Source organism: Desmodus rotundus, chromosome 10 (assembly GCF_022682495.2).
Source record: "Desmodus rotundus isolate HL8 chromosome 10, HLdesRot8A.1, whole genome shotgun sequence".
NCBI classification, from domain to species: Eukaryota; Metazoa; Chordata; class Mammalia; order Chiroptera; family Phyllostomidae; genus Desmodus; species Desmodus rotundus.
The window spans coordinates 71553007-71574829 of NC_071396.1; the positions used below are offsets into that span (position 1 = coordinate 71553007).

General features: G+C 38.0%; 1 protein-coding gene and 1 pseudogene across 2 annotated transcripts in view; both read left to right on the top strand.

The window, feature by feature from the left end:
• Nucleotides 1-21823, top strand: part of MYOM1 (myomesin 1) — a 131161-nt gene that overhangs the window by 6953 nt on the left and 102385 nt on the right. For both annotated transcript variants that reach the window (XM_024580417.4, XM_045187957.2), the window contains exon 3: nt 20992-21132. In XM_024580417.4, coding sequence (XP_024436185.2) covers nt 20992-21132 — 141 coding nt within the window. The remainder of the gene's footprint in view (nt 1-20991; nt 21133-21823) is intronic.
• On the top strand, nt 7053-7656 carry LOC112322780 (sorcin pseudogene; annotated as a pseudogene).

Below are 21823 nucleotides of genomic sequence, written 5' to 3' on the forward strand. Positions count from 1 at the left end.
GTATTCATTAGGACCTCGAATTGGCTGCAAATGTGGAAATACTGTCACTGAGTGAAATTCATTTCTTTTAGCACTTGCTTCAAGTGAACCGCCTCGGAAAGGAAAGTTGGGAGGAATTAACACCATGTGTATGTGATTCCATCATTTTCAACTCCTGAGCAATGTTCCACAGATACGTTTAATAACTTCATGTAGGAAAGCAGCTGTCTTATAAGAAAGGGGGGTTGTATTTTAAATACTCATTTTCCTGGACTATCTGTGCTGAGTCTATAGGAGATGGGCATTTTTATTATCATACCATGTTAGTATAACTCGTTGTGTTCTTATTTCATTTTCCTAGTGCTGGAGAATCTATAGTGTTTATGAATTTGTACTTTTGACTTCTTTATTTCTTCAACTCTTTTGCTAAATTTTATATTAAAATTATTTTAATTTTACACAAGTCCTTCTTTTAACCACATGTGCAGCATTTATATTTATTTATAATCTGATCTATTACACCCATCAAACATTAGTAATTGAACTTTTGGAAATTTTTATGTTTTATTTAGAAAACATTTGCTCTATATATTCTTTGAAAGAGTCATTTTAGCTATAAAGAGCCTCATGTAATAAACTTTCTATAGGAAATAGAACTGTAATTATTTTTCTATAGTCAACCTCACATCTCGTTCCTTCCTGCTTTATGTATTTATGTAGGTAGGTATTTATTAACAGTTCGCTGTGTTTGTACAACTCAAACTTCTTGGTAAAAACATGTTGACCTAGAAACAAGAAAGGGAAGAAAATGCCAACCTAATTCTGGGAATATTTTAGTCTTTCTTTTATTAGACCTAGAGTTAACAGGTGCACCTTTGAACATTTCAAAACCCTCTTAATTCCTATAGGTTCTATTTTAGCTTTCTCAAAGTGGAGCATCTTTTTCCTGTTACATGAAACATCTCTCTCTGGATTGTCAACAGTGTTGTTGATTAAATGAAGCCCCTGGGGTTGGAACTGCACTTCTGTGGAGTATACGTCAGCACTAGGTGTGATCTAATTTTAGCCTCTGCTTTGTAGCTAGATGTCCAGTGTTAACGTGGAAACTATGGAGACTTATTTGTGCTCAGGAGCTGGCTGACCTGTCTTAAGAACAATGGCTCATTCAACGTCAGTGTGGCCATAGCACAGATCAGTTACCAATTACATTTTGAGCCAAGGGTTATAAAATAAATTCTGGAGGCTTATTCTAAATGCCTGTATTATTAGTCACAGTGAGGGGGGGAAAAAAACCTAAGGTAAAGAAAATAATTCAGGAAAACAAAATAACACAAAATTACCATATTATGTTAACAATCCACGAATACTATCAGGAATTGAAAGAGAAATGGTGCTCACGACCACTTGCAACCATTAGGCAAGGGTTCTCAACCTCTGTTCGTAAAGAGGGTTCAACAGTCTTGGATGATCTGAAGTTATGTGAAAATTATACACAGCTGAGAATTTCTCTTTGCTGAGAAGGGCTGTGGCTCTCATCAAATTCTCAGGGAACTTTTGTGAGTCAACAATGGTCAGAACCACTGCACTGGAAAGTCTGCATATATACCGACAGCGCAGTGTGTGACCTGAGAATCCCTTTCCTAATGCCAGTATTAAAAGGATTTAAGATGAAATAAGGCAGATGTTTACAGATAATGTGGTATTATAGAAAACAAGTTACCTTCTTTTCTTTTGAGTAAGCTGGATCACACATTAAAATGGAAATACTAAAAGAAATATTTTGTTATATTTGATAAGTAGGAATGAGTAACATTAAAATATCAGCGAACAACATAGGACAGTTCTTGGATGATAGAAGGATTTAGAGTTGTCTCAACCCTCTGTGGTAATGGTAGACATTTAATCATCTGATTCTAAACAAATTAAAATTGAGCACATATGATGCAATTAACACAGCATCACATTGGCCCTGAGAAGTAGAAATTATTATCCTTACTTCTAGAAAAGAGAAAATTGTATACCAAAAAGGTTAAATGACCTCGTTACACTAAGAAATAGTAGAACAGTGATTTGAACTCCCCTCGCACTGAAGTGCCCCACCCCTTTTTTATAGGAACCCAAGGCCAATTACAGTCAGCCATTCCCCTTGGCCACACTGCCACCAGATTTTTCCTGAAGCATCAATATATGGGTTTCCGTTATGGTTCCTTTTATTTACCCTTCTTCTGGAGAAGCCACTGAGCAACAAAATAACCAAGATTTAGAGCAAGGAACAATAGATGGGCAAGGAACAAACTCCAGGACAAAAAATCCTAGGACATTCATGAATGCTAAGCCTGGAACCTTACATGTTCTTTATCTTGTCACTTAGAATCAAACAGAGACTCACAAGGGACTCTGGAAGACACCAGTTTAGGGATGAGAAAACTGGGACTTGAGTGACTTGCCCAGGGAAGTCTGCCGAACTTTAAATTGTGCCCCTTATCTACACTAATGTCAGGTTAATCAACTCCTCTCTGTTACTATCCTAACAATAACCTTTTTTGGAATTACTAGAGTTTGCAAAGAACATGATAATGCTCAAACTAATTCTAAATTCAGATGCAAGATACCAGTGCTAAAAATAGAGACCACTAAACACAGAAAAACCCTCACCTTTTATTGGTGAATCTGATTATAGGAAGATCTGAGTGGGGCCTGAACACTTGCTTCGTCTCCCACTCCAAAGTAGTTGCAAAAGATGTTACCAAGGAAATCTACTGCCTCGTGGACATTTTTGTGTCTTGGTCTCAGCAATTGGCGTAGTTCAGTGTCCATATTCTACATAAGCATTTCCAGAGGTTATAATTGGAAATGAATAGCCTTTGGGGTCAAATAGGCCCATGTATACAGCAGTCCTCCCTTATTCACAGTTTCGCATTCCACAGTTTGTTACCCACAGTCGACCTTGGTCCCAAAATATTAAATAGAAAATTCCAGAAATAACTAATTCATAATTTTTAAATGGCATGCCACGTGAGTATGGCGATGAAACCTCACACTGTCCTGCACTGTCCTGCAGTCTCCCACCCAAAATGTGAATCATTCCTTTGTGTGTGTATCCACACTGTACACAGTAACTGCCTGGTAGTCACTTAGTAGATGTCTGGTTATCAGGTTGACTCTCTTGGTATTGCAGTGTTTGTATTTAAGTAACCCTCGTTTTACTTAAATACAACTGCAAAGAGCAAGAGTGGTGATGCTGGCAATTCACTCTGCCAAGAAGAAGCCATAAAGTGCTTCCTTTAAGTGAAAAGGTATGTATACTTAAAAAAAAACATAGTATACATAGGGTTTCCATTGGATATCATAGAATATGTCTCCTTGGATAAGGGGGCCTATTGTATTTGCAATTAGCCTTATGACTTTGAATAAACTAATTATCTCCCCGTTTCTTCATCTGACAAATGAGAAGAATGAATGTTCCTCAGGTTGGGAGGTCTTAAAGATATAATCGTCATAGCATTCAGTGTGATGGCTGTCACATGGGAACACTCAATGAAGCTTAGGTGGTGTTGTTTATTCCCTCAGTAAATATTTCCCAATTGCCTCATGCGTGCTACGCACTGCTCTAGGTGCTCAGAATAAATTATTGATCGAAACTGAGAAAGATTCCTGCCCTTATGGGGCATCTGTTCCAGCATATAGACATATGCCATGAACAGTAAATGTAATTCTAAAAAGATCTTAAATTGTATATTATGCTAGAAGGTAATAAATGTCATGAAAGCAATAAAATTAGAGTAGGGTAAGAGATATCAGGAATGTGGGGTGGGGTGCAGGCTGCAATTTTCAATAGGGAGGTCAGGTCTCTTTGAGAAGGTGGTATCTGAACAAAGACGGGAAGTTGCTAAGGGAGTTCACCATGAGCTTATCTGGGGGAAAGGTACACCAGGTTCAGGAACAGCCACTGCGAGGCCCTAGAGCAAGGAACAGCATCAAGACCAGCAAGGGGTGGAGGAGTGAAGAGAAGAGTAGAAGGAAGAGATGTCAGAAGGGTAATGGACAGATCAGGGCCAACCGTGTTGACCCCTGTGTGTTGCTGTAAAGACTTTATTCCCAGTTAACGGGTGGAGCTGTGGCAGAGTTTTGAGCAGGAGAGCGGCATGATCTGATTTAAGTTATTTTGGGATCTTTGCGGCTGTTGTGTGGAGAACAGACTGTGGGGCACAAAACGGCAGGATAGCCAGTCCAGGCAAGAGCTGGTGATGTGCAGTACGAAAGGGTGTGGTGAGCAATGGTCATATTTTTGGATCTATTAGTTTTTGCCAAATTCAAAACTCCATCAATTTTTCACGGAGCTCTTAAGTGCTGTTAAGTTCCTATGGAGTTTTGAGGCTGCAAAAAGATCCGTGCAGATATTCTGTGTACAGTGGATCTTCTGAGACTGTATCTGGCAGTATGATAATGATCAAATTACTTGTTTCTTCTCCATTCCCAAAGATTCCAAAGAAGTACCTTGTCCTGTTGTTACTGTGTTTGATGGTGCTTAGTAAGAAAAACACATGAAATGACCATAGTGGTGTGGAGATTGAAAGCCATATGCAGATTCAGGTGGCTAAATCTGAATTATATAAAATCACCGAACCAATAGGCTGTTATGGGAAATAAGTTTGCTTGAAAAGCTGCTATTATATCAAGGTTTTGTATTCCAGAGATAGTTTTATGGCTTCTAAATAAAAGTATTATAATTATACATAAGGAAAAAATATGTATGTATGTATGTATGTATGTGTATATCCACACTCAATATATATTATGTACTGGGTTAAAAATCAATACAGCAGGTCCTCAAATAACATCATTTCATTCCATGTTGATTCATTATAATGTTGATGAGGAAAAATTAATCAATCCTCAGCCGGAACCACAGTCTGTGTGGTGTTTGCACATTTTCCCCACGTCTGAGTGGGTTTTCTCCGGGTCCTCCAGTTTTCTCCTATGTCCCGAGGATGTTCGTGTGAGGTGGACTGGCACGTCTACGCTGCCCCAGTCTGAGTGCGCGTGTGTGTGTGAGTGGCCCTGCGATGGAAGCATATCCTGTCCAAGGTGGGCTCCTGCCTTGCGCCCTAAGCTGCCAGGATAGTCTGGGGCTGCCGGTGACCCTGCTCTGGAATAAGCAGGTTGGAAAATCATTATCTTACTTGTTTTTATTAATCTTTCTTAAATGTATGTTTATTTCAATGTTTTATATTAGAAGTGTTTGGCTCTTTATTTAGAAGTTTGGTGATGTCTTTGTGCCCAAAAGTATGCTGTGAGAACTTAACTTTTACTTATATCAATTAACCTGTGGTAAAAATTTATTTTGTTGCATGCTGTTTCACTTGAAATTGTAGCTTCCAAGACCTATCGGCCTTGTTATGTGAAGCCTTACTGTACAACATTCTGGGATTTGTCTTCCAGAATTTAAGTAACAAGAAAATGACAACGCACATTATTACTTCCTATACAGTAGGAGAAGGTCAGAGGAAAAATCTAATGAAAGCGGAAAAGCCTGTTAGTTCTGTAAGAGGCAGTTGAGTTATATTCTGAATCCCAATGATAAACCTTGAGTCCCAGGAGAGAGCTCTCACCACGCACCAACCTCCTGCCACCACTTCACTGCTGTAAATGAGCAGCTCGTTGGCAGAGAAAGAACTGGGAATCTCACTTGGGGTAATACCAATTTCATAAAATCAGCAATTTGTAGATGCATGGAACTGTGGAATGGTAAAGCAGGAGGAGACCAAAACTTCATCTAATTCAAGCCCTCCCTTTTATAAACATTTTAACCTAGACCCAGAAAGATGTGATTTATTCTCTGCTTCCTGTGCTTTACTCACATTGAAAATATTATTTGTCTGGTTATTCTGCAGGTTAAATTCAAGTTTAAATGATACAAGATACCTCCCAAATGACATTGATCTTCCATGGGCAGGTGGATCATGCTGTGAGAAGGAAGGCATGCCCTTTAATAGAGTAGGAATAGAATGAGTCAGCCGAGGTAGAGGAAGGACAAAGCTGTTACCTCCCTGGGCTTGGAGGTGAAATGTTAGCTCTGTCCTCTTGTAGCTCTGCCACACAATGGGGTGTCACTGAGCTTCCCTGCAGAGATCTCTGAATTCTGGAAGGCCAAGGGATCTATTGCAACAGGCTTGACCTTTCCCACAGCAGCTTTTTTAGATGAAATGAGAAATCAGAAGCACCTCAAATGAGGAAGGTAACTTTCATAAAATGTCTAGTAAACCACAGGGACCATCCCCAAATTGGAGTGAGATCTGGGTTTCCAGGCTGCTTTGTAAATAAGTTAGTGAGACTAATCTTTATAAGCCCTGGACAACTTTCCATCTGCAGACTTAGACTCTATAAGGCACAGGTGGCAAACACAAGGCCCACGGGCCAAATCCGGCCCTACACCTTGTTTTATTCGCCTGGCACCTTGTTTTTACCTGGTGGCAGTACCAAGCTCCTTGCCCCTAGTTAAGGATTAGTTACATTTATACTGTCCTAAAATTACATTTGGCCCTTTGAAGGCAACCCCGAGGCTGATGTGGCCCTGGTGACAATGAGTTTGACAACCCTGCATAAGGTATCTCCTCATACCATGGAGAAGTGTCCTGCATAATATAATTTCTAAAAAATTATGGAATAAACTCTTTCACTTCTGCTTAAAAATAGGTCATAATGTAGTCTGGTTAAAATGATTTCTGAAATTGGTAAAAATTAAAGTGTGCATAGATAAGCACCATAAAAAATTTAAATCTCTCAATGCTTTACCCAGCCACCCTTTCTAGAACACATGAGTGTTCTACGTTCATGGTGAGAAGTGGTTCAGACCCTCATGGTATTTGCTTTTAGATCATGGCTATACGTTAGCTGGGAGTAGTTACTGAAAAGTACAATGTTACTTCTCAGTAGAAATTGAAATAATAAATACAAGAAAAAATGATGGCTATATTTCTATTTACCTAGCTAAATAAAAAAACCCTAAAAATGAGATAGTTTTATGGGCAAAAGTCTGAAATGGAGAGGGGAATAAAAAATAAGTCTGCACCATGGCTTATCCCAGGTACCCTGGCACCAGCGATGAGTACTACCCAGGCAGGTTTGGAGGGGCTCCCTGAGGGCCTAATTTCCCAGACAAACTCAGGATCCACTGTATGGTTGCTTTGCTGCAGTAGCTGGACAGTATGGACAGATAGATACTGGTGAATTGCAGAGATGCCTGACACAATCGTGCATTGCTGGAGGCTGTAAACCTTTTAACCTGGAGACTCGTTGGCTTAAGGTTTCAATGCTAGATAGAGATCTGTCAGGCACAATAGGTTTCAGTGAATTTAAAGAACTCTGCTCTGTACTGAATGGCTGGAGACAACATTTCATCAGGTTTGACAGCAATAGTATGGAATAGTGGATCCTCAAGACTTGTAGAAGGCCATGACAACAATGGGATTTTGGTTGAGTCTCCAGGCTGTGAATTCAACTGTGAAACGATACAGCACCATACAGCACTTATGGAAAGATCACCTTCATGATTACTATGTCACCTGCTGGGTCAAGCTGTGAGCTCTGACAGATAGCTTTTGAAGATAGGATGCTCAGCAAGGTGCTGTGAATTTCCCATGTGATGATTTCATCCAGTGTGCCCTGGGTATTTAAATCAAGAGGAAGCTGTGTGAATATAATCGACATTCCAGCTGGAGTTCCCTCTTGCTCTTAGTCCTTGCCTTCAGGAATGCGCCTACATTTGCCTCACTGCTCTTCGTTAACAGCTGGTATAAAGTTGTGTTACTTTATCTACATCTGAAGTTTTTGTTTTTAGTTTATATATTAAATTCTTTGGAATTTTATTTTTTAAAAATATAAGTGAGGATAAATAATGCAAAAATAAAAACAACAAAACCACAAGGAATGCTTATTTATTTTGACATTATTTGTCTAGAAATTTCAAGAGTGATATTGGTCAAACTAAATTCATGCTTGTATCTTACAAGAAACTTTTTCTGCATAGTGTACTAGCAAGAGACGGGCTCTTCTCAGTTTCTTCCTTTTCCACTAACTTTGATGTTCTCCTGAAACCTGCATAAGTGTGCAGATGGGAAACCAGAGAATCAAAAAGTCAGTAGGGAGTGATGAGCCTGATGAGATGCCAATATCAAAGGATAAGCATAGAGCAAAACTACTCTAACTCAAAAGTAGGTCCAAAATAACTTTTTCACAAAAGCCTAAAAAATGTATTCTCTTTCAAGAGGGGAAAATGTGGTCAATTGAAAAGCTGACATAAGAAAACAGAATGCGAACTTCAAGTGCTCGTTCCTGACCCTCCTGGAGATTCTGGAGATGGAAGAAAAGGAGCTTCAGAGACCAGAAGCCCTGGGAGGAGTGGCTGACTAAATGAGCAATGACAACCAAGTAGGGCCATTCTGGAGAATCTGTCCCATAGTTCACTAAAACTGAAACTGGAAAGGACACTGGAGCTTGTGCTGCCTGTCACTTGCCAAACCCAATAAGCAGAGACAGAGATTGGATTTTTTAAAAGATTTTATTTATTTATTTTTAGAGAAAGGGAAAGGGAGGGAGAAAAAGAGGGACAGAAACACCAATGTGTTGTTGCCTCACACACCCCCTACTGGGGACCTGGCCTGCAATCCAGGCATGTGCCCTGAGTAGGAATAGAACCAGCAACCCTTTGTTTTGCAGTCCAGCACTCAATCCACTGAGCCACACTAGCCACTGCTCACAAACTAAAGCTTTATGGGCACTTTATTCAAATGGCTAGTGATCTAAGAAAACAGCAGGTTCGCATCCTGAAAAAACTGTCTTACATTTTCTTTCCAGGCCAATGTTTTTATAATGGTGAATAAACAAGGTGTGGTGAGGGGTTTTGAAATTCAGGGAGAACTAGGTGAAAAAAACTGCAGCATTCTTGTCCTGGCAGTTAGCTGTTCCCAGGGACCGGTAGTCATCTGTCTTCTCCCTGGAACCCAATGGCCCAGATGCCTCCACTTGTCCCTAGGTGGTAATCTTTAGCAGTGTCCCAGGAGGTAGGCAGTCTCTTCAGGAGCAAGGATGAACCTTATCTGTAGTTTCTGAAACAATAGCTTTAACATATGTATTACTTACTAGATTTATAACTCTTTACCTTAAACTAAAATTTTCCAACTCTTGAGTCCCCTGTCAAAACCACTGCCTCTTCCTCCTGGTCAACAGCTAAGCATTTTGTTTTCAAGCAACAGCACTAAGTTATAAATATATGTAACATTTGGTTTTAAAGGAAAAGTTTTAGAATAATAAAAATGAGCTCAGCTCTTTTATGGCCACTCAGCAGAGTCTAATGGAAACACATGGATAATTCAACAATCAAAATTAAGCTTTGTTTTAAGTTTTTATACTTAATAGCTCATCCCGAGATGTCCTACCCATCTTTTAATGTCCAGCTTTTCACAAAGGATTCTCTGATAACCCAAGACAAAAATTCTCTCTCAAGCCTGTGAATTCTCGTTTTATTTGTACTAGTCTTTCTGCTTATCTGCCTGCCTTCCTTCTGTCCTTCCATCCTTTCTTCCTTGATTGACATAATACAATGTGTCAGGCCTGGTGGCATTTACTGCCCTACAAGATGTAAAGCTCTCAGAAAATAAGGTCTTTATCTTCACATCTCCCTCCCACCCCAGTGGTAAGCACTGTATTTTTCACACAATGGATGCTGAATAAGTTTCTGTCAAATAAATGAAATTGCTATAGAAAGTTCAAAAATAAAACCTGAAAATTTCAGTGGTATGCTAATATATAACCCAGTCTGAAAGGCTATTGTTCATAATGTTTGAAGTCAACTTATTCCCACTTTCTAAAATGTCAGCTGGATTGAATGCTAAATTTATGGTTAACTTTATAAGGAACTACTCAACTGCTTTCCAAAATAGTTACACCGTTTATTATCCCCATAACAATGTATGAGGAGTCCAGTTTATCACATCCTTGCCAACATTAGTTATTTTGCCTTATTTATCACAGTCATTCTAGTAGGTGTGTACTAGGATCACATTGTGATTTTATTGCATTTACTTAATGACTAATGACGTTTACCATTGTTTTAAATGTTTTCATTAGCCATTTGTATGTCTTTGATGAAGTGCTTATTCAAACCTTTTTCCTATTTTAATTTTTTCTGCTTACTATTAACTTGTCAGTTAGTTAAATATTTTATATGTAATATTTTATGAGATGTAAGTTTACAAATATTTTCTTTTATTCTGTGCCTTGTCTTTTCATTCTCTTAACAGTATCCTTTGAAGATCAGAATTTCTAATTTTAATAAAGTTTCTTTTTATTTTTCTTTTTGAATCAGGCTTCTGGTGTTATGTGTAAGAACTCTTTAGCTAACTCACCACCATAAAAAGTTTCTCTTTCCCTGACCAGTGTGGCTCAGTTGGTCGGAGTGTCAGCCCATAACCTCAAGGTTGTAGGTTTGATTCCCAGTCGGGGCACAATCTAGGTTGTGGGTTTGATCCCCAGTCGGGGTGCTTATGGAAGGCAACTAATCAATGTTTCTCTCTCACATCAATGTTTGTCTCTCTCTCCCTTCCTCTCTCTCTACAAGCAATGAAAAAAAGATGTCCTTGGGTAAGGCTTTTTAAAAAAGAGTTTCTCTTATCTTCTAGGGTTTTATAATTTTAGTTTTTATAATTAGAAATATAATCTGTTCTGAATTAATTTTTGTGTGATGTTGGTAAAATCATAAATTCATACTTGCACATATTGTCTCAGCACCATTTGTTGAAGGTTCTCCTTTCACCTATTACATTCCTTAGCACGTTTATCAAAAATCAATTGGCCATGAATGTAAAGGTTTATTTCTGGACTCTCAGGTCTGTTCCATTGATCTATACACCTGTCCTCATGCCCGTGCCACAATGCAGTTTTGTTGTTTTGTAGTTACACTATTTGCCCTGGCCAGAAGCTCCAGTAAAACGTTGAGTACAACAATTGAATGATAGCCTTGTTTCCAGCCTAAGCAGGAAAGCATTTAGTTTTTTACTATTAGGTACGATATTAGCTGTGGATTTTTCACAGATGGCCTCAATCAGGTTGAAGAAGTTCCTTTCTCTTCTTATTTTGTTTTGAGGTTTTTTAACATGAATGAATGCTGAAATTTGTCAAGTATTTTTTCTGTATCTATTAATTGATAATGTGTTTTTTTCTCTATATCCTATTAATACGGTATATTACACTAATTGATTTTTCAAATGTTAAATAAACCTTGCATTCCTGGGATAAAGTCCACTTGGTTTCATATGTTGCTGTATTCAGTTTGCTAATATTTTAAAAGGATTTTTGCCTCTGTGTTCGTAAATAATATTGATCTGTAGTTTTATTACAATGTCTTTATTTAGTTTTGATTTTAGGTAATACTGCCTTATAGAATGAGTTGGGCAGATTTGAAGAAGGTGGGGATGACTGGTATTGTTTCTTTAAATATCTGGCGGAGTTCCTCAGTGAATGGGCTTTTCATCGTGGGAAGATTTTAAATTACTCATTTAATCTCTTTAATTTTTATTGGTCTGTTCAAATTTGTAAAAATTTCTTCTCAAATAAATTTTGGTAATTTTAGTTAATAGGAATTTTTCCATTTCATAAGCTGTGTAATATATTGGCATGAAACATCTATACGAACTTCTTTGTGAGCCTCTTAATTTCTGTGACGTTGGTAATGTCTCCTATTTCATTCCTGATTTTGATAATTTTTATCTTTTTTCTATTTTTGTAGTTAATCTGTCAGAAAGTTTTGTCAATTTCTTAATCTTTTAAATGAACCAACTTGTTTCACTGATTGTATCTATCGTTGCTCTGTTCTTCACTTCATTGATTTCCCCTCTAATCTTTCTTATAACTCCCTTTCTGTTTCATATCTTTTTTTAACTTCTTAAGGTGAAAACTTAACTTATTAATTTGAAACCTTTCTGTTTTCATATAAACACATAAAGCATTAAACTTTCCTCTAACTGCTGCTTTACCCGTATCCCATAAATGTTTACATGTTGTGTTTTATTTTCATGTAGTTCAAAATATTTTCTAATTTCCCTTGTGATAACATTTTTGAAGTATTTGAGATTTGATACTTGAAGATTTGAAGTATTTGATATTTGAGATTTTCTAAATTTCTTTCTGTTGTAGATTATTATTTATATAATTTTTCTGTTGTCAACCATTATGTTTTACATGATTTAAACGTTTTAAAATTGATTGAGCTTGTTTTGGTGACCAGTAGGCGAACTCACCTAGTGAATGTTGAAGAGAATATGTACTCTGTTTTCATTGGGATAAGTGTTCTAGAAAGGTGAGTTAGGTCAATTTGATTGATAGTGTTATTCGAATTTCCTATATCCTTACTAATTTTTGTCTATAATAGTTTTGTCTAATAGTTGCTCTATTAATTTTGGAGAATGAAGTATTGAAATTTTCAACTATTTTTAATTTTCTATTTTTTCTTTCAATTCTGTTACTTGTTGCTTCACATATTTTAGGGCTCTTTTGGTAAGATTCTGCATATAAATTTATAATTATTACATTTTCCAAGGAATCAACCCTTTTGTCATTGTGAAATTTCCCTTTGTGTCTCTTGTAATATTTCTTGATTTAAAGTATATTTTGTTTGATCTAAACAGCTCCCATGGTTATTATTTGCATAGCATATCTCTTTTATCCTTTTACTTTAACATGTATGGTAATGTATGCAGGTACCAAAAGACATAGTATAGGTAGGGTTCAGTACTGTTCATGATCCACGAGGGTTCTTGGGACATACCCTTCATGGATAAGGAGGGACGACTGTTGTGTGTTAGGATTTGAGTATGCCTCTCATAGCATCATACATTAGGGTTTTTTTTTTTTTAGAAATCTAGCTTGAAAATCTGCCTGTTTCTTGGAGTTTTTTGTCCATTCACATTAATAAAATTACTGGTACAGCTGGAATTATGTCTGCCACTTTTGTTATTTTTTGTGTGTATTTCATGGGATTTTTGCTTGTTTGTTCATTTGTTCCTGCTTTCCTGCCTGGTTTGTGTCATGCCAGTGTCTCCTGGAATGCATTGTTTCTGATGAGGAGCCAGCCATTAATACACTTTCCCCTGTGTGTAATGAAGAACTTTACTCTTGCTGCTTTCAAAGTTTCTCTCTGGCTTTGGCTTCCAGTAGTTTGACTATGATATACCTGGATGTGTGTCTGTTTGTTTGTATCCTACTTGGGTTTATTGAGAATCTTAGATCCATAAATTAATATTTTTCAGCAAATTTGGGGAGTTCTATGATATTTCTTCAAAACACATTTTCCTACCTTTACTCTCTCCTCTGCGTCAGGTACTGCTGTTATTCACGTATAGGTGTGTTTTGTTTTGTCCCACACATCTCTGCGGCTCCTTTAATTTTTTAAATTCTTTTACCTCTCTGATTTTTAGATTGAGTTATTTCTCTCTCAAGTTCACAGATTATTTTTCTATCCAAAATCTGCTGTTGAGTCCCTTTAATAAACTCTTCATATAAGTTGTTTTACTTTTAAACTCTAGAATGTTCATTTGATCCTGTTCTATAATTTTTCTTTGTCAATATTTTCTTTTTTGAAAAATCATTGTTGTAATACTTTCATTGAACATTTTAAAGCATGGTTTTTAAACTTAGTCTTTAAACATATTTATAATTGCTACTTTGAAATCTTTGTCTGCTAAATCCAACATCAGGAACTACTTAGAGAAAATTTTTATTTCCTGCTCTTTTCTGTTGGTGCAGGTTACACGTTTTTATTCCTTGGCATATCTCAGAGTTTTTCTTCTTGAAAATGGGACATTACGTATCAATAACATATTGTAGCAATTATATTTCTGAATTTCTCCCAAGTGTGTTGATGCTGTGTTTTTGTTTCTGTTTACTAACTTGTCCAAACACATTTGTAAGATGTTTACCCACCACTGTGTGGCTGCTGATGTCTCTACTCTGTTTTAAAAATTGTTGTTCTTATTTTCAAGCCTGAATTCATGGGGATCACACTCTCAGGTTAATAATGGTCAGTGAATGGTCAGATGTTGTGCACAAACATCTTAAGCCAGTAAAGCTTCCACCCTCTGGCAATACACTGCGTGTGTGTGTGCGTGCACACGCATTGGGGAGCACATATAAAGTTCCAGTCATTTTTAAGTGTGTTCTGGCTTCACTTACCTCCAGACGCTGATGCCGCTCCTCTGCACATACACACAGGCTTACAGTCAATCAGTGATGTGTGGGCAAACTGGGCCCGCTCCCGACTTTCCTGTACAGTCACATGGAGAGCTTAATAAGGCCCACTATGATGATCTTATTTCTCAGGTTTTCCTGTTAAATTTCTGGGTACTTTGCCAGTCTGCTGCTGGCCCCAATTATGATCGCACCCTCTGGCTAACTCACCTGCTGGTCTTCCCTTGTTTGTTTGCACTTAGTTTGCTACTGTTTTTCACGATGCTCCTGGATTTGAAGTTTTATCATGCTGTTCTCCACATCAAATTTGCCCCTTCTGGCAGTGAACATTCTGGTTTTCACACATTTCCCCACCTAGGTAGAACTACCTTACAGACTGGGCTGGAGAGGGGGATGGGAGACTAGACGGAAAAGTCACAGAGTCCTACTGTTTATATCTGAAGTTCAGTAACTTTTTAAAATTTTAAAAAAACTGCATCCAAGTACATATTTATTGATTTTTTAGAGAGAGAGGAAGGGGGAGAAGAGAAAGAGAGATATCAATGTGAGAGAGAAACATAGGTGGTTGCCTCCTATACACATCCCACCTAGGGATCAAATCCACAAACTATTTTGGCACTGCAGGACACTCAAACCGATGGAGCCACCTGGCCAGGGCAAGTTCTGTAACTTTTTATGAATAACCACTTCTCACTGTTTTCAGAATCCTGAATAGGTTGTTTTTGACAATTGTGTCTAGTTTTATCACTGCTTTTCAGGGAGAGAAACAGTTAAACTACTCACTTCATCACATGGGAAGTCCTGCCCCTGGCCTGGTCATTTTTAATAGCTCCTCAACTGATTCTGATGTGAAGCCAGAGCTGACAATCACTGAGTTAGGGTATGATTACAGGTGGATGGGTTTTGAATTTACTTTATTCAGTAAACATTTATTGAACAATGTCAGGCACTGGGACAGTGTGAGGATGCAAAGATGAATGGACCATCTCTCCTCTTTAGCAGTTATAGGTAGCGGGAAAGGTCGAGGGGAATCAATAATGCAGTACAAACATGAGCACAGAGGGACGCGTGATGCTGGGTGCGGGAGCAGGGTCAGCAAAGAACAATTCCCACAACCCATTATTTCTCTGAAAGATGCTGATAGGTTGTCAGAATATTTTCAGAAAGTAATGGCCATTAAGCAAACCCATACTTAAGTGTGAATAAATTATTCATCCCGGGGAACCTAGGACAATTTCCCAAAATTATATGGTGATTTTAGACATAACTTTAAGAAATGAGTATTGAAATTCATTTAAGTTCAATGAGTTTTTTATGCTCTATTTTTAACTGGACTGTGATGGTTTTGTAACCTCAATTTACATGAATAAATTCAGGAATAGCAAATCCACCTCTGAGTCATTATGGGTGGTGTGACCCGATATTAGGGTCTCTAGAACGGGGAGTCCACAAAGGCACACCATAGAGGTGTAGGGGGAAATATTAGCACTTCTATTTTAAAAGAAAGTAAATTTGGTCTTTAAAATTTTTCTGTTGACTGAATGTTTCAGAAAGTGAGAATATTTATACAGTAGTATATGCATGGAACTTACAAATAAACAAACATATGTAAATATCAAGCTTCCAATATTTTTGGATGAAGAATACGCAGTCACTGGTATTAGTAGAACAAATACTAACCTAGATGGGTGCTGGTCATAGCTAGGGCAGCTACCATCTGGCTGTGTGAACTTGGGCCATTTCAAAGATGCTGTAGGTCTCCCACATCTGTAAAATGGTAGAGGTATCCCCAAGGTTCCTTCCAGCTCTGGAGTTCTGTGAGTGGTTTTGTTGTTGCTTCTCTTGTCAAGAATAATGATGAGGTTGTAAGAGCAGGTTATCCTTTTGTTGTTGCTCATCATCTGAATTGCATGCAGGTGGAAGCCTATTTCTTAGTTCCTGAAATATTTCCCGAGAAAGCTTTCTTTTCCTTGGCTATATCCCTTTCTGTGGTGCTGCTGGTCACAGGTATGATGATATGCATAACAAATGTTACTTAAAGTTCTTCTAACTTTATATATGCTAACAGAGGACACAACACAGCACGTAACAGAGGACATGACAACACATGCTAACACAGGTCATGACTGACAGACCCGTAACCTGGTCTGGATTTACCTAGACATAGTTACAGGCGTGTGTGTGCCTGTGTGCACATGCAAGTGAGTCCTCTCCTGTGGCTTCATCTCATCGCCTTTGCAAATTAAAATTCAGGAAGTTCTGTAATTTAAGCCGAGTACATAAAGAACATTAAGTGTAGTTTTAATAATTAAAAGAACCACACACACTCATGTATATCAAGTTTGGTATTACTCAGAAAGTGACTGATAAGACAGAGGATTATTTTCAAAATTTAGATGCAACTAAAAACCCAAGCAGTTAATAAACCCTTATATAGCTCTTTAAGTTCAAAGAACTTTAAAATTTCTCACATGCTATTTAACTCCTCTAAAAATATTATTCAACTTTCAAAACCAATAAAGTAAGAGGTTAGACTTCCGAGTTCATGGGTCATATTTAGACTATTGGTGGCTTTTCTTCAAACAATTAGTTACACTTACTATAGAGTCAGTTCCTTAAAACTTTCTCTGAGTTAGTTTTGTTTGCTAACTTTAGTAAATAAATCAGCATCACTAAATAGTATAGTATTTTAATATCTTAATCCTTCACATTCTCCTGTTTTTTGAATTCAAAGTTTGAAGAAACTTTAAAAGCATAACAAAGATTTGTTTTGTATCTTAAATAATTTGGAGTTTCTAAATAACACTATGCAGTATATAACATCGCAATGCTTTTCATGAAGCCTTTTGTCCCAAAGGAAAGATGAAATAGAAACTGACGATAGTGTCATGAGTCTTTACCATAAAGTTCAACTATTAAAAATCAGTTGCTGTGATTTACCTGTGAGAATGGAATACTCACATTTTGGAACATCCTGTGTAATAAACGCATCATTTTAAAGATTTATTTTAGAGGGGAAATGATGAGAAAAGGGACAATAACAACACAACAAAAAGAATGTTGTAGCTGTTTTCATGTAAATAAATGTTAAAAAATATGAGCTCATAAGAGTATGACTATAGCCCTGGTAGGGTGGCTCAGTTGGTTGGAGCATCGTCCGGTACACCAAAAGGTTGCAGGTTTGATTCTGGTCACAATACATACCTAGGTTGTGGGTTCGATCCCCCGTCAGGCATGAATGGGAGGCAAACAATCAGTGTTTCTCTCTTACATTCCTTTCTCTCTCTCTCTCCTTTCCTCTCTCTCTCAAATTAATGAGCACATCCTCTGGTGAAGATTAAAAAAAGAAGAATATGACTATAAACACCAGAATGCAAGTACAGTATCCCCACCCTTATGTGTGATTTCCCTTTCTGGGTTTCAATTACCCAAGGTCAACCATGGTCCAAAAATATTAAATGGAAAGTTCCAGAAATACATGATTCATAATTTTTAGGATTGTATGTATGTATGTATGTATGTATTTTTAGAGAGAGGGGAAGGGAAGGAGAAAGAGAGGGAGAGACACTGATTGGTTGCCTCTAGAATGTACCCTGACTGGGGATGGAACCCATACCCAGGCATGTGCCCTGACTGGGAATCAAACTGGCCACCCTTTGCTTTGTGGGATACTGCCCAACCCATGAGCCACGCTGGTCAGAGCGGCAACTCCTCAGTTCTAAATTATGTATCATTCGGAGTAATGCGGTGACATCTCAGAATCATCTGCTGCACCCTGTCCGGGATGGGAATCATCCCTTTGTCCAGAATGTCCGTGCTGGAGACACTCCCACCTGTTAGCCACTTAGCAGCCACAGCCTTGGTCGTCAGACCGACTGTTGCGGTATTGCAGTGCTCCTGTTCCAGGGGCCTTTATTTTAATTAGTAATGGCCCCTAATCACAGGAGTAGTGATGTCGGCATTCAGATATGCTAATGAGAATCTGTAAACATTATCATAGGTATATATGCATTGGAATAAAACATAGTATATATAGGGTTCAGTGCTGTCTGTCGTTTCAGGCTTCCACTGGGAATCTTGGAACATACAAGGGCAGACCCCCCCAAAACAGAATTTATTTATAAAAACTTGTGTATTTATTCTTACATGTTTAAACTGCAGTCACCTTCAAAGTACTCTCCATTTGATGCAATACAGCTATTGAGAAGTTTTTTCCACTGCTCAGAACAGTTTTTGAACTCATCCATTTTGATGCCTTTTAGAGCTTTGCTGTTTTTTGTTTCACCTCTTCCACATTGGCAAAACATTTCCTTTTGAGTGATTTTTTTCATCTGGAAAAACAACAAAAAAAAGTCACTCGGGGCCAGATTGGGTGAATAGGGAGGGTGGGTCATGGGGGAATGCTATTTTTTAGTCAAAAACCACTGAAAACTCAGAGCGGTGTGGGCAGGTGTGCTCATAAATCACCCATCATGAAATGGGCAAGCACATTGAAAGAGTCTTCAAAAAATATTCACTGAAGCTGTACACAGCCCCTCACAACAACACCAGTTGATACACTGACCAATGGGTTCCTAGAACACTCACCTAGCCTGCTCTCCAAAAGATAATTCCGGTTTTTTGGGAGTCCCCTTACATATACCCCACAGATAAGGGGGGACTACTATAAACAAAAAAAGAGCCAAAACAGAACAACAGGAGAAAAATTAGAAAATGCAAAATAGAAAAAATAGAAATGTTCTATTTTTTTGTTCTATAAATAGAAAAAAGAGAAAGTCTTGAACTCCATAATTAACTTTATTTTGTATAGTAATGGAATAAAGGGGTGAAGGAAAATACCACTTTAAACCTAGACCCATATAATCACAGCTTGTTGCTTACACTATTACAGATGTCCCACTCCCCCCCACCTCCTTTGCCCACCTCCCCATGCCCTCAACCCCACTGCCCTCTGGCCATCAATCACCACACTGTTGTCTGTGTCTGTGTTCTTCAGGTAATCCCTTTACCTCTTTCATCCAGTCCCCAGCCCCCTCCCCTCTGACAGCTGTAGGACAGCCTGTACTTTGGAACCTGCTGGGGATAGAGTGTGGTCATTTTGCCTGCTAGGAACAGCCAGCTAGGAACAAATTGCACTAAGGTTTCCAATTAGTAACCAACCCGCAAGTTTGAATTCAAGGTTCTAGTTTTAGTGTATTTTTTTCTCCTCACCCGAGTACATTTTTTATTGCTTGGAGGAAGAAAGGAAGGGAGAAAGAGAAATTTCGATTGGGTGCCTCCTGTACGCACCCAGACTAAGATCGAACCTGCAACCTGGGTATGTTTCCTGACCAGGAAACAAACCCGCAACCTTTCAGCTACAGGACAATATTCCAACCAACTGAGCCACACTGGCCACAGCTAATCTTTAGTTTTCATGCTGGTCATATGGTAAGAGCTAGAAATTCACCCCAGGGGAAGTCATGGTTAGTGGGTAAGGAAGAGTTGGCCATTTCCAGTCCTGGGTTTAAAGGACCCACCCTCTCCACCAGGCACAGTGCCACTATGCCCCTGTACCTCCCAGAAGTCCTTACATTTCTGTGCTACTTGTTTAGCAGAGGACTGGTTTATTTGTATTATTATGTATTCATTTTTGTATTATGTATGTTTGGCCTACATTCTGCTTCTGACTTAGGTAATCTCCTTTGTTTTCCCTAATGCTTTTTAAAGTTTGAAAATGGGTCAAGGTTTGGACAGTTTGGAACGTTTTTCTGTGTCAGTTGGGCAGCTTGCTTACCCCATGTCACACCACTCGCACACTTCATTTCCTTTTCAAATTTTCTCTAGACTAGTGGCCTTTTTAACTTTTTATTTTAGAATCATTTCAAATGTACAGAAAAATAGGGTAGTTCATGGACTTCTGGTATGGCTCCTTATTGGGAACATCTTTCATTACAGTGTAGACCAGGGGCTTTTAACAGGAGTCCATGGATTGACTTCAGGGATTCCATGAACTCCTGAAATTTATGCCCCATTGTGTATGTTTGAATGAAATGCATTTAAATTAATTTGAGAATCAGAGACTGTATTTTAGTTCCATCAACTCTTTTTCTCTAGGTGCAATCTCTGTTTTCATGTTTTCTTCCCTGATACATTTTTTGGTTTATTGGAACACCACCTCCAAGTGCACCTTTGCACCAGTGTGCAAGGGCAGATTTTTCCGACCTAACTGACCAAAGGGTTCCTTATCCCACCCTGTAACTTTCCGAGTCACTCGATACTGTGTATTCACATAAAATACGTTAACTCTATTGTTTGACAAATCCAGTGGTCCTTCAAATGGTTGGGTATGTCTATACTCCATTAAGTCTTCCAAACTGAACGTAGGAGGCCCTGCATCTGAATTGCCTGCTGTCACTATCCAGAATATTTTGCATTTTTACCCTCCCCCCCCCGCCCAATTGGATGCACAATGTATCCAAACCATTTACGTAGACTGCCTAAATTTCGAACGTTAACTTAACAGCAAAGGGTTTTTGGAACTATTGCAAAAGCACTGCTGTTCTTCCTTGAAATTAGGGGGAAAGCCATGAAATCATGCTAGGCCTATTTTTCTTTTGTGCATGTATAGAGTTTCTCACTCCACTTTTGTTGTAAAGATAAAAGATAATTATAACATTAGAGATCTAGGATTCTGTGAAAATTTCCCCTAGTTAAATCGTTGTTTTAAAAGTATTTTGAATATTTTAAGTAATTTTTTGTTACTGTCAAATATTCGGGGTTTTGTTTCAGACTCACAGATTCCAGTCTTATGTTAGAAGATTCTTCATCCAAGCTGAGCCCCCAAACAAAGAGAGCCAAGAAGAGCCTTCTGTCTGGGGAGGAGAAGGAAAATCTGCCAAGCAACTACATAATGCCCATTTTCTCAGGACGGTGAGTATGAATTCTCTTCCTGGCTTTGATTATAATAAAGTGGACAGTAAATGCTGACAAGTAATCATAATAATAGCAGCTACCATTTATTGGGCACTTGCTGTATACAGCTGAGAAAGGTCTGAAAAACCTTGAACTCCACACTGCAGGAGATGTGTTTATTGTAAAAGTCTTTGCCATTACACAGCACGGCTACATGAGACAAGAGAATGATTAGGAGCTTAATTTTACTTTTGTAACCAGTTGGAATTAGAAGGAGGGTGTCGGATGCTAGTGGTTGGATACTACATGTAGTGCTATAGAGTAGAAGGAGACATTCAAACTCTCAAACATTGGGTGATCTAAAAAAGCAAAATGAAATGATATGTTTAAGTAGATGGAAAAACCATGGTTGTTTATGTGATTTTAATTATTTTTCATTAGGGGAAAAAAGATCTTAGATAACTAGACTAAGTAAAAGAATTGCATCATAACTTGAATGCCTGGCTTATATTTGTTGAATCTATAATAAATTACTATTTATTTGAGGTAAATATCAAACAAAATAATCACTAAATCACAAGTCTGTGTAATACCAAATTTCTGTATTTCAAATGTAAACATTTTTTTGGAATGATAATAATATAAAAAGGAATCTTGAAGGGAAATTTGTCTGAGATACCAAATTAAAGTTCAAGGGCAACTTTCTGTA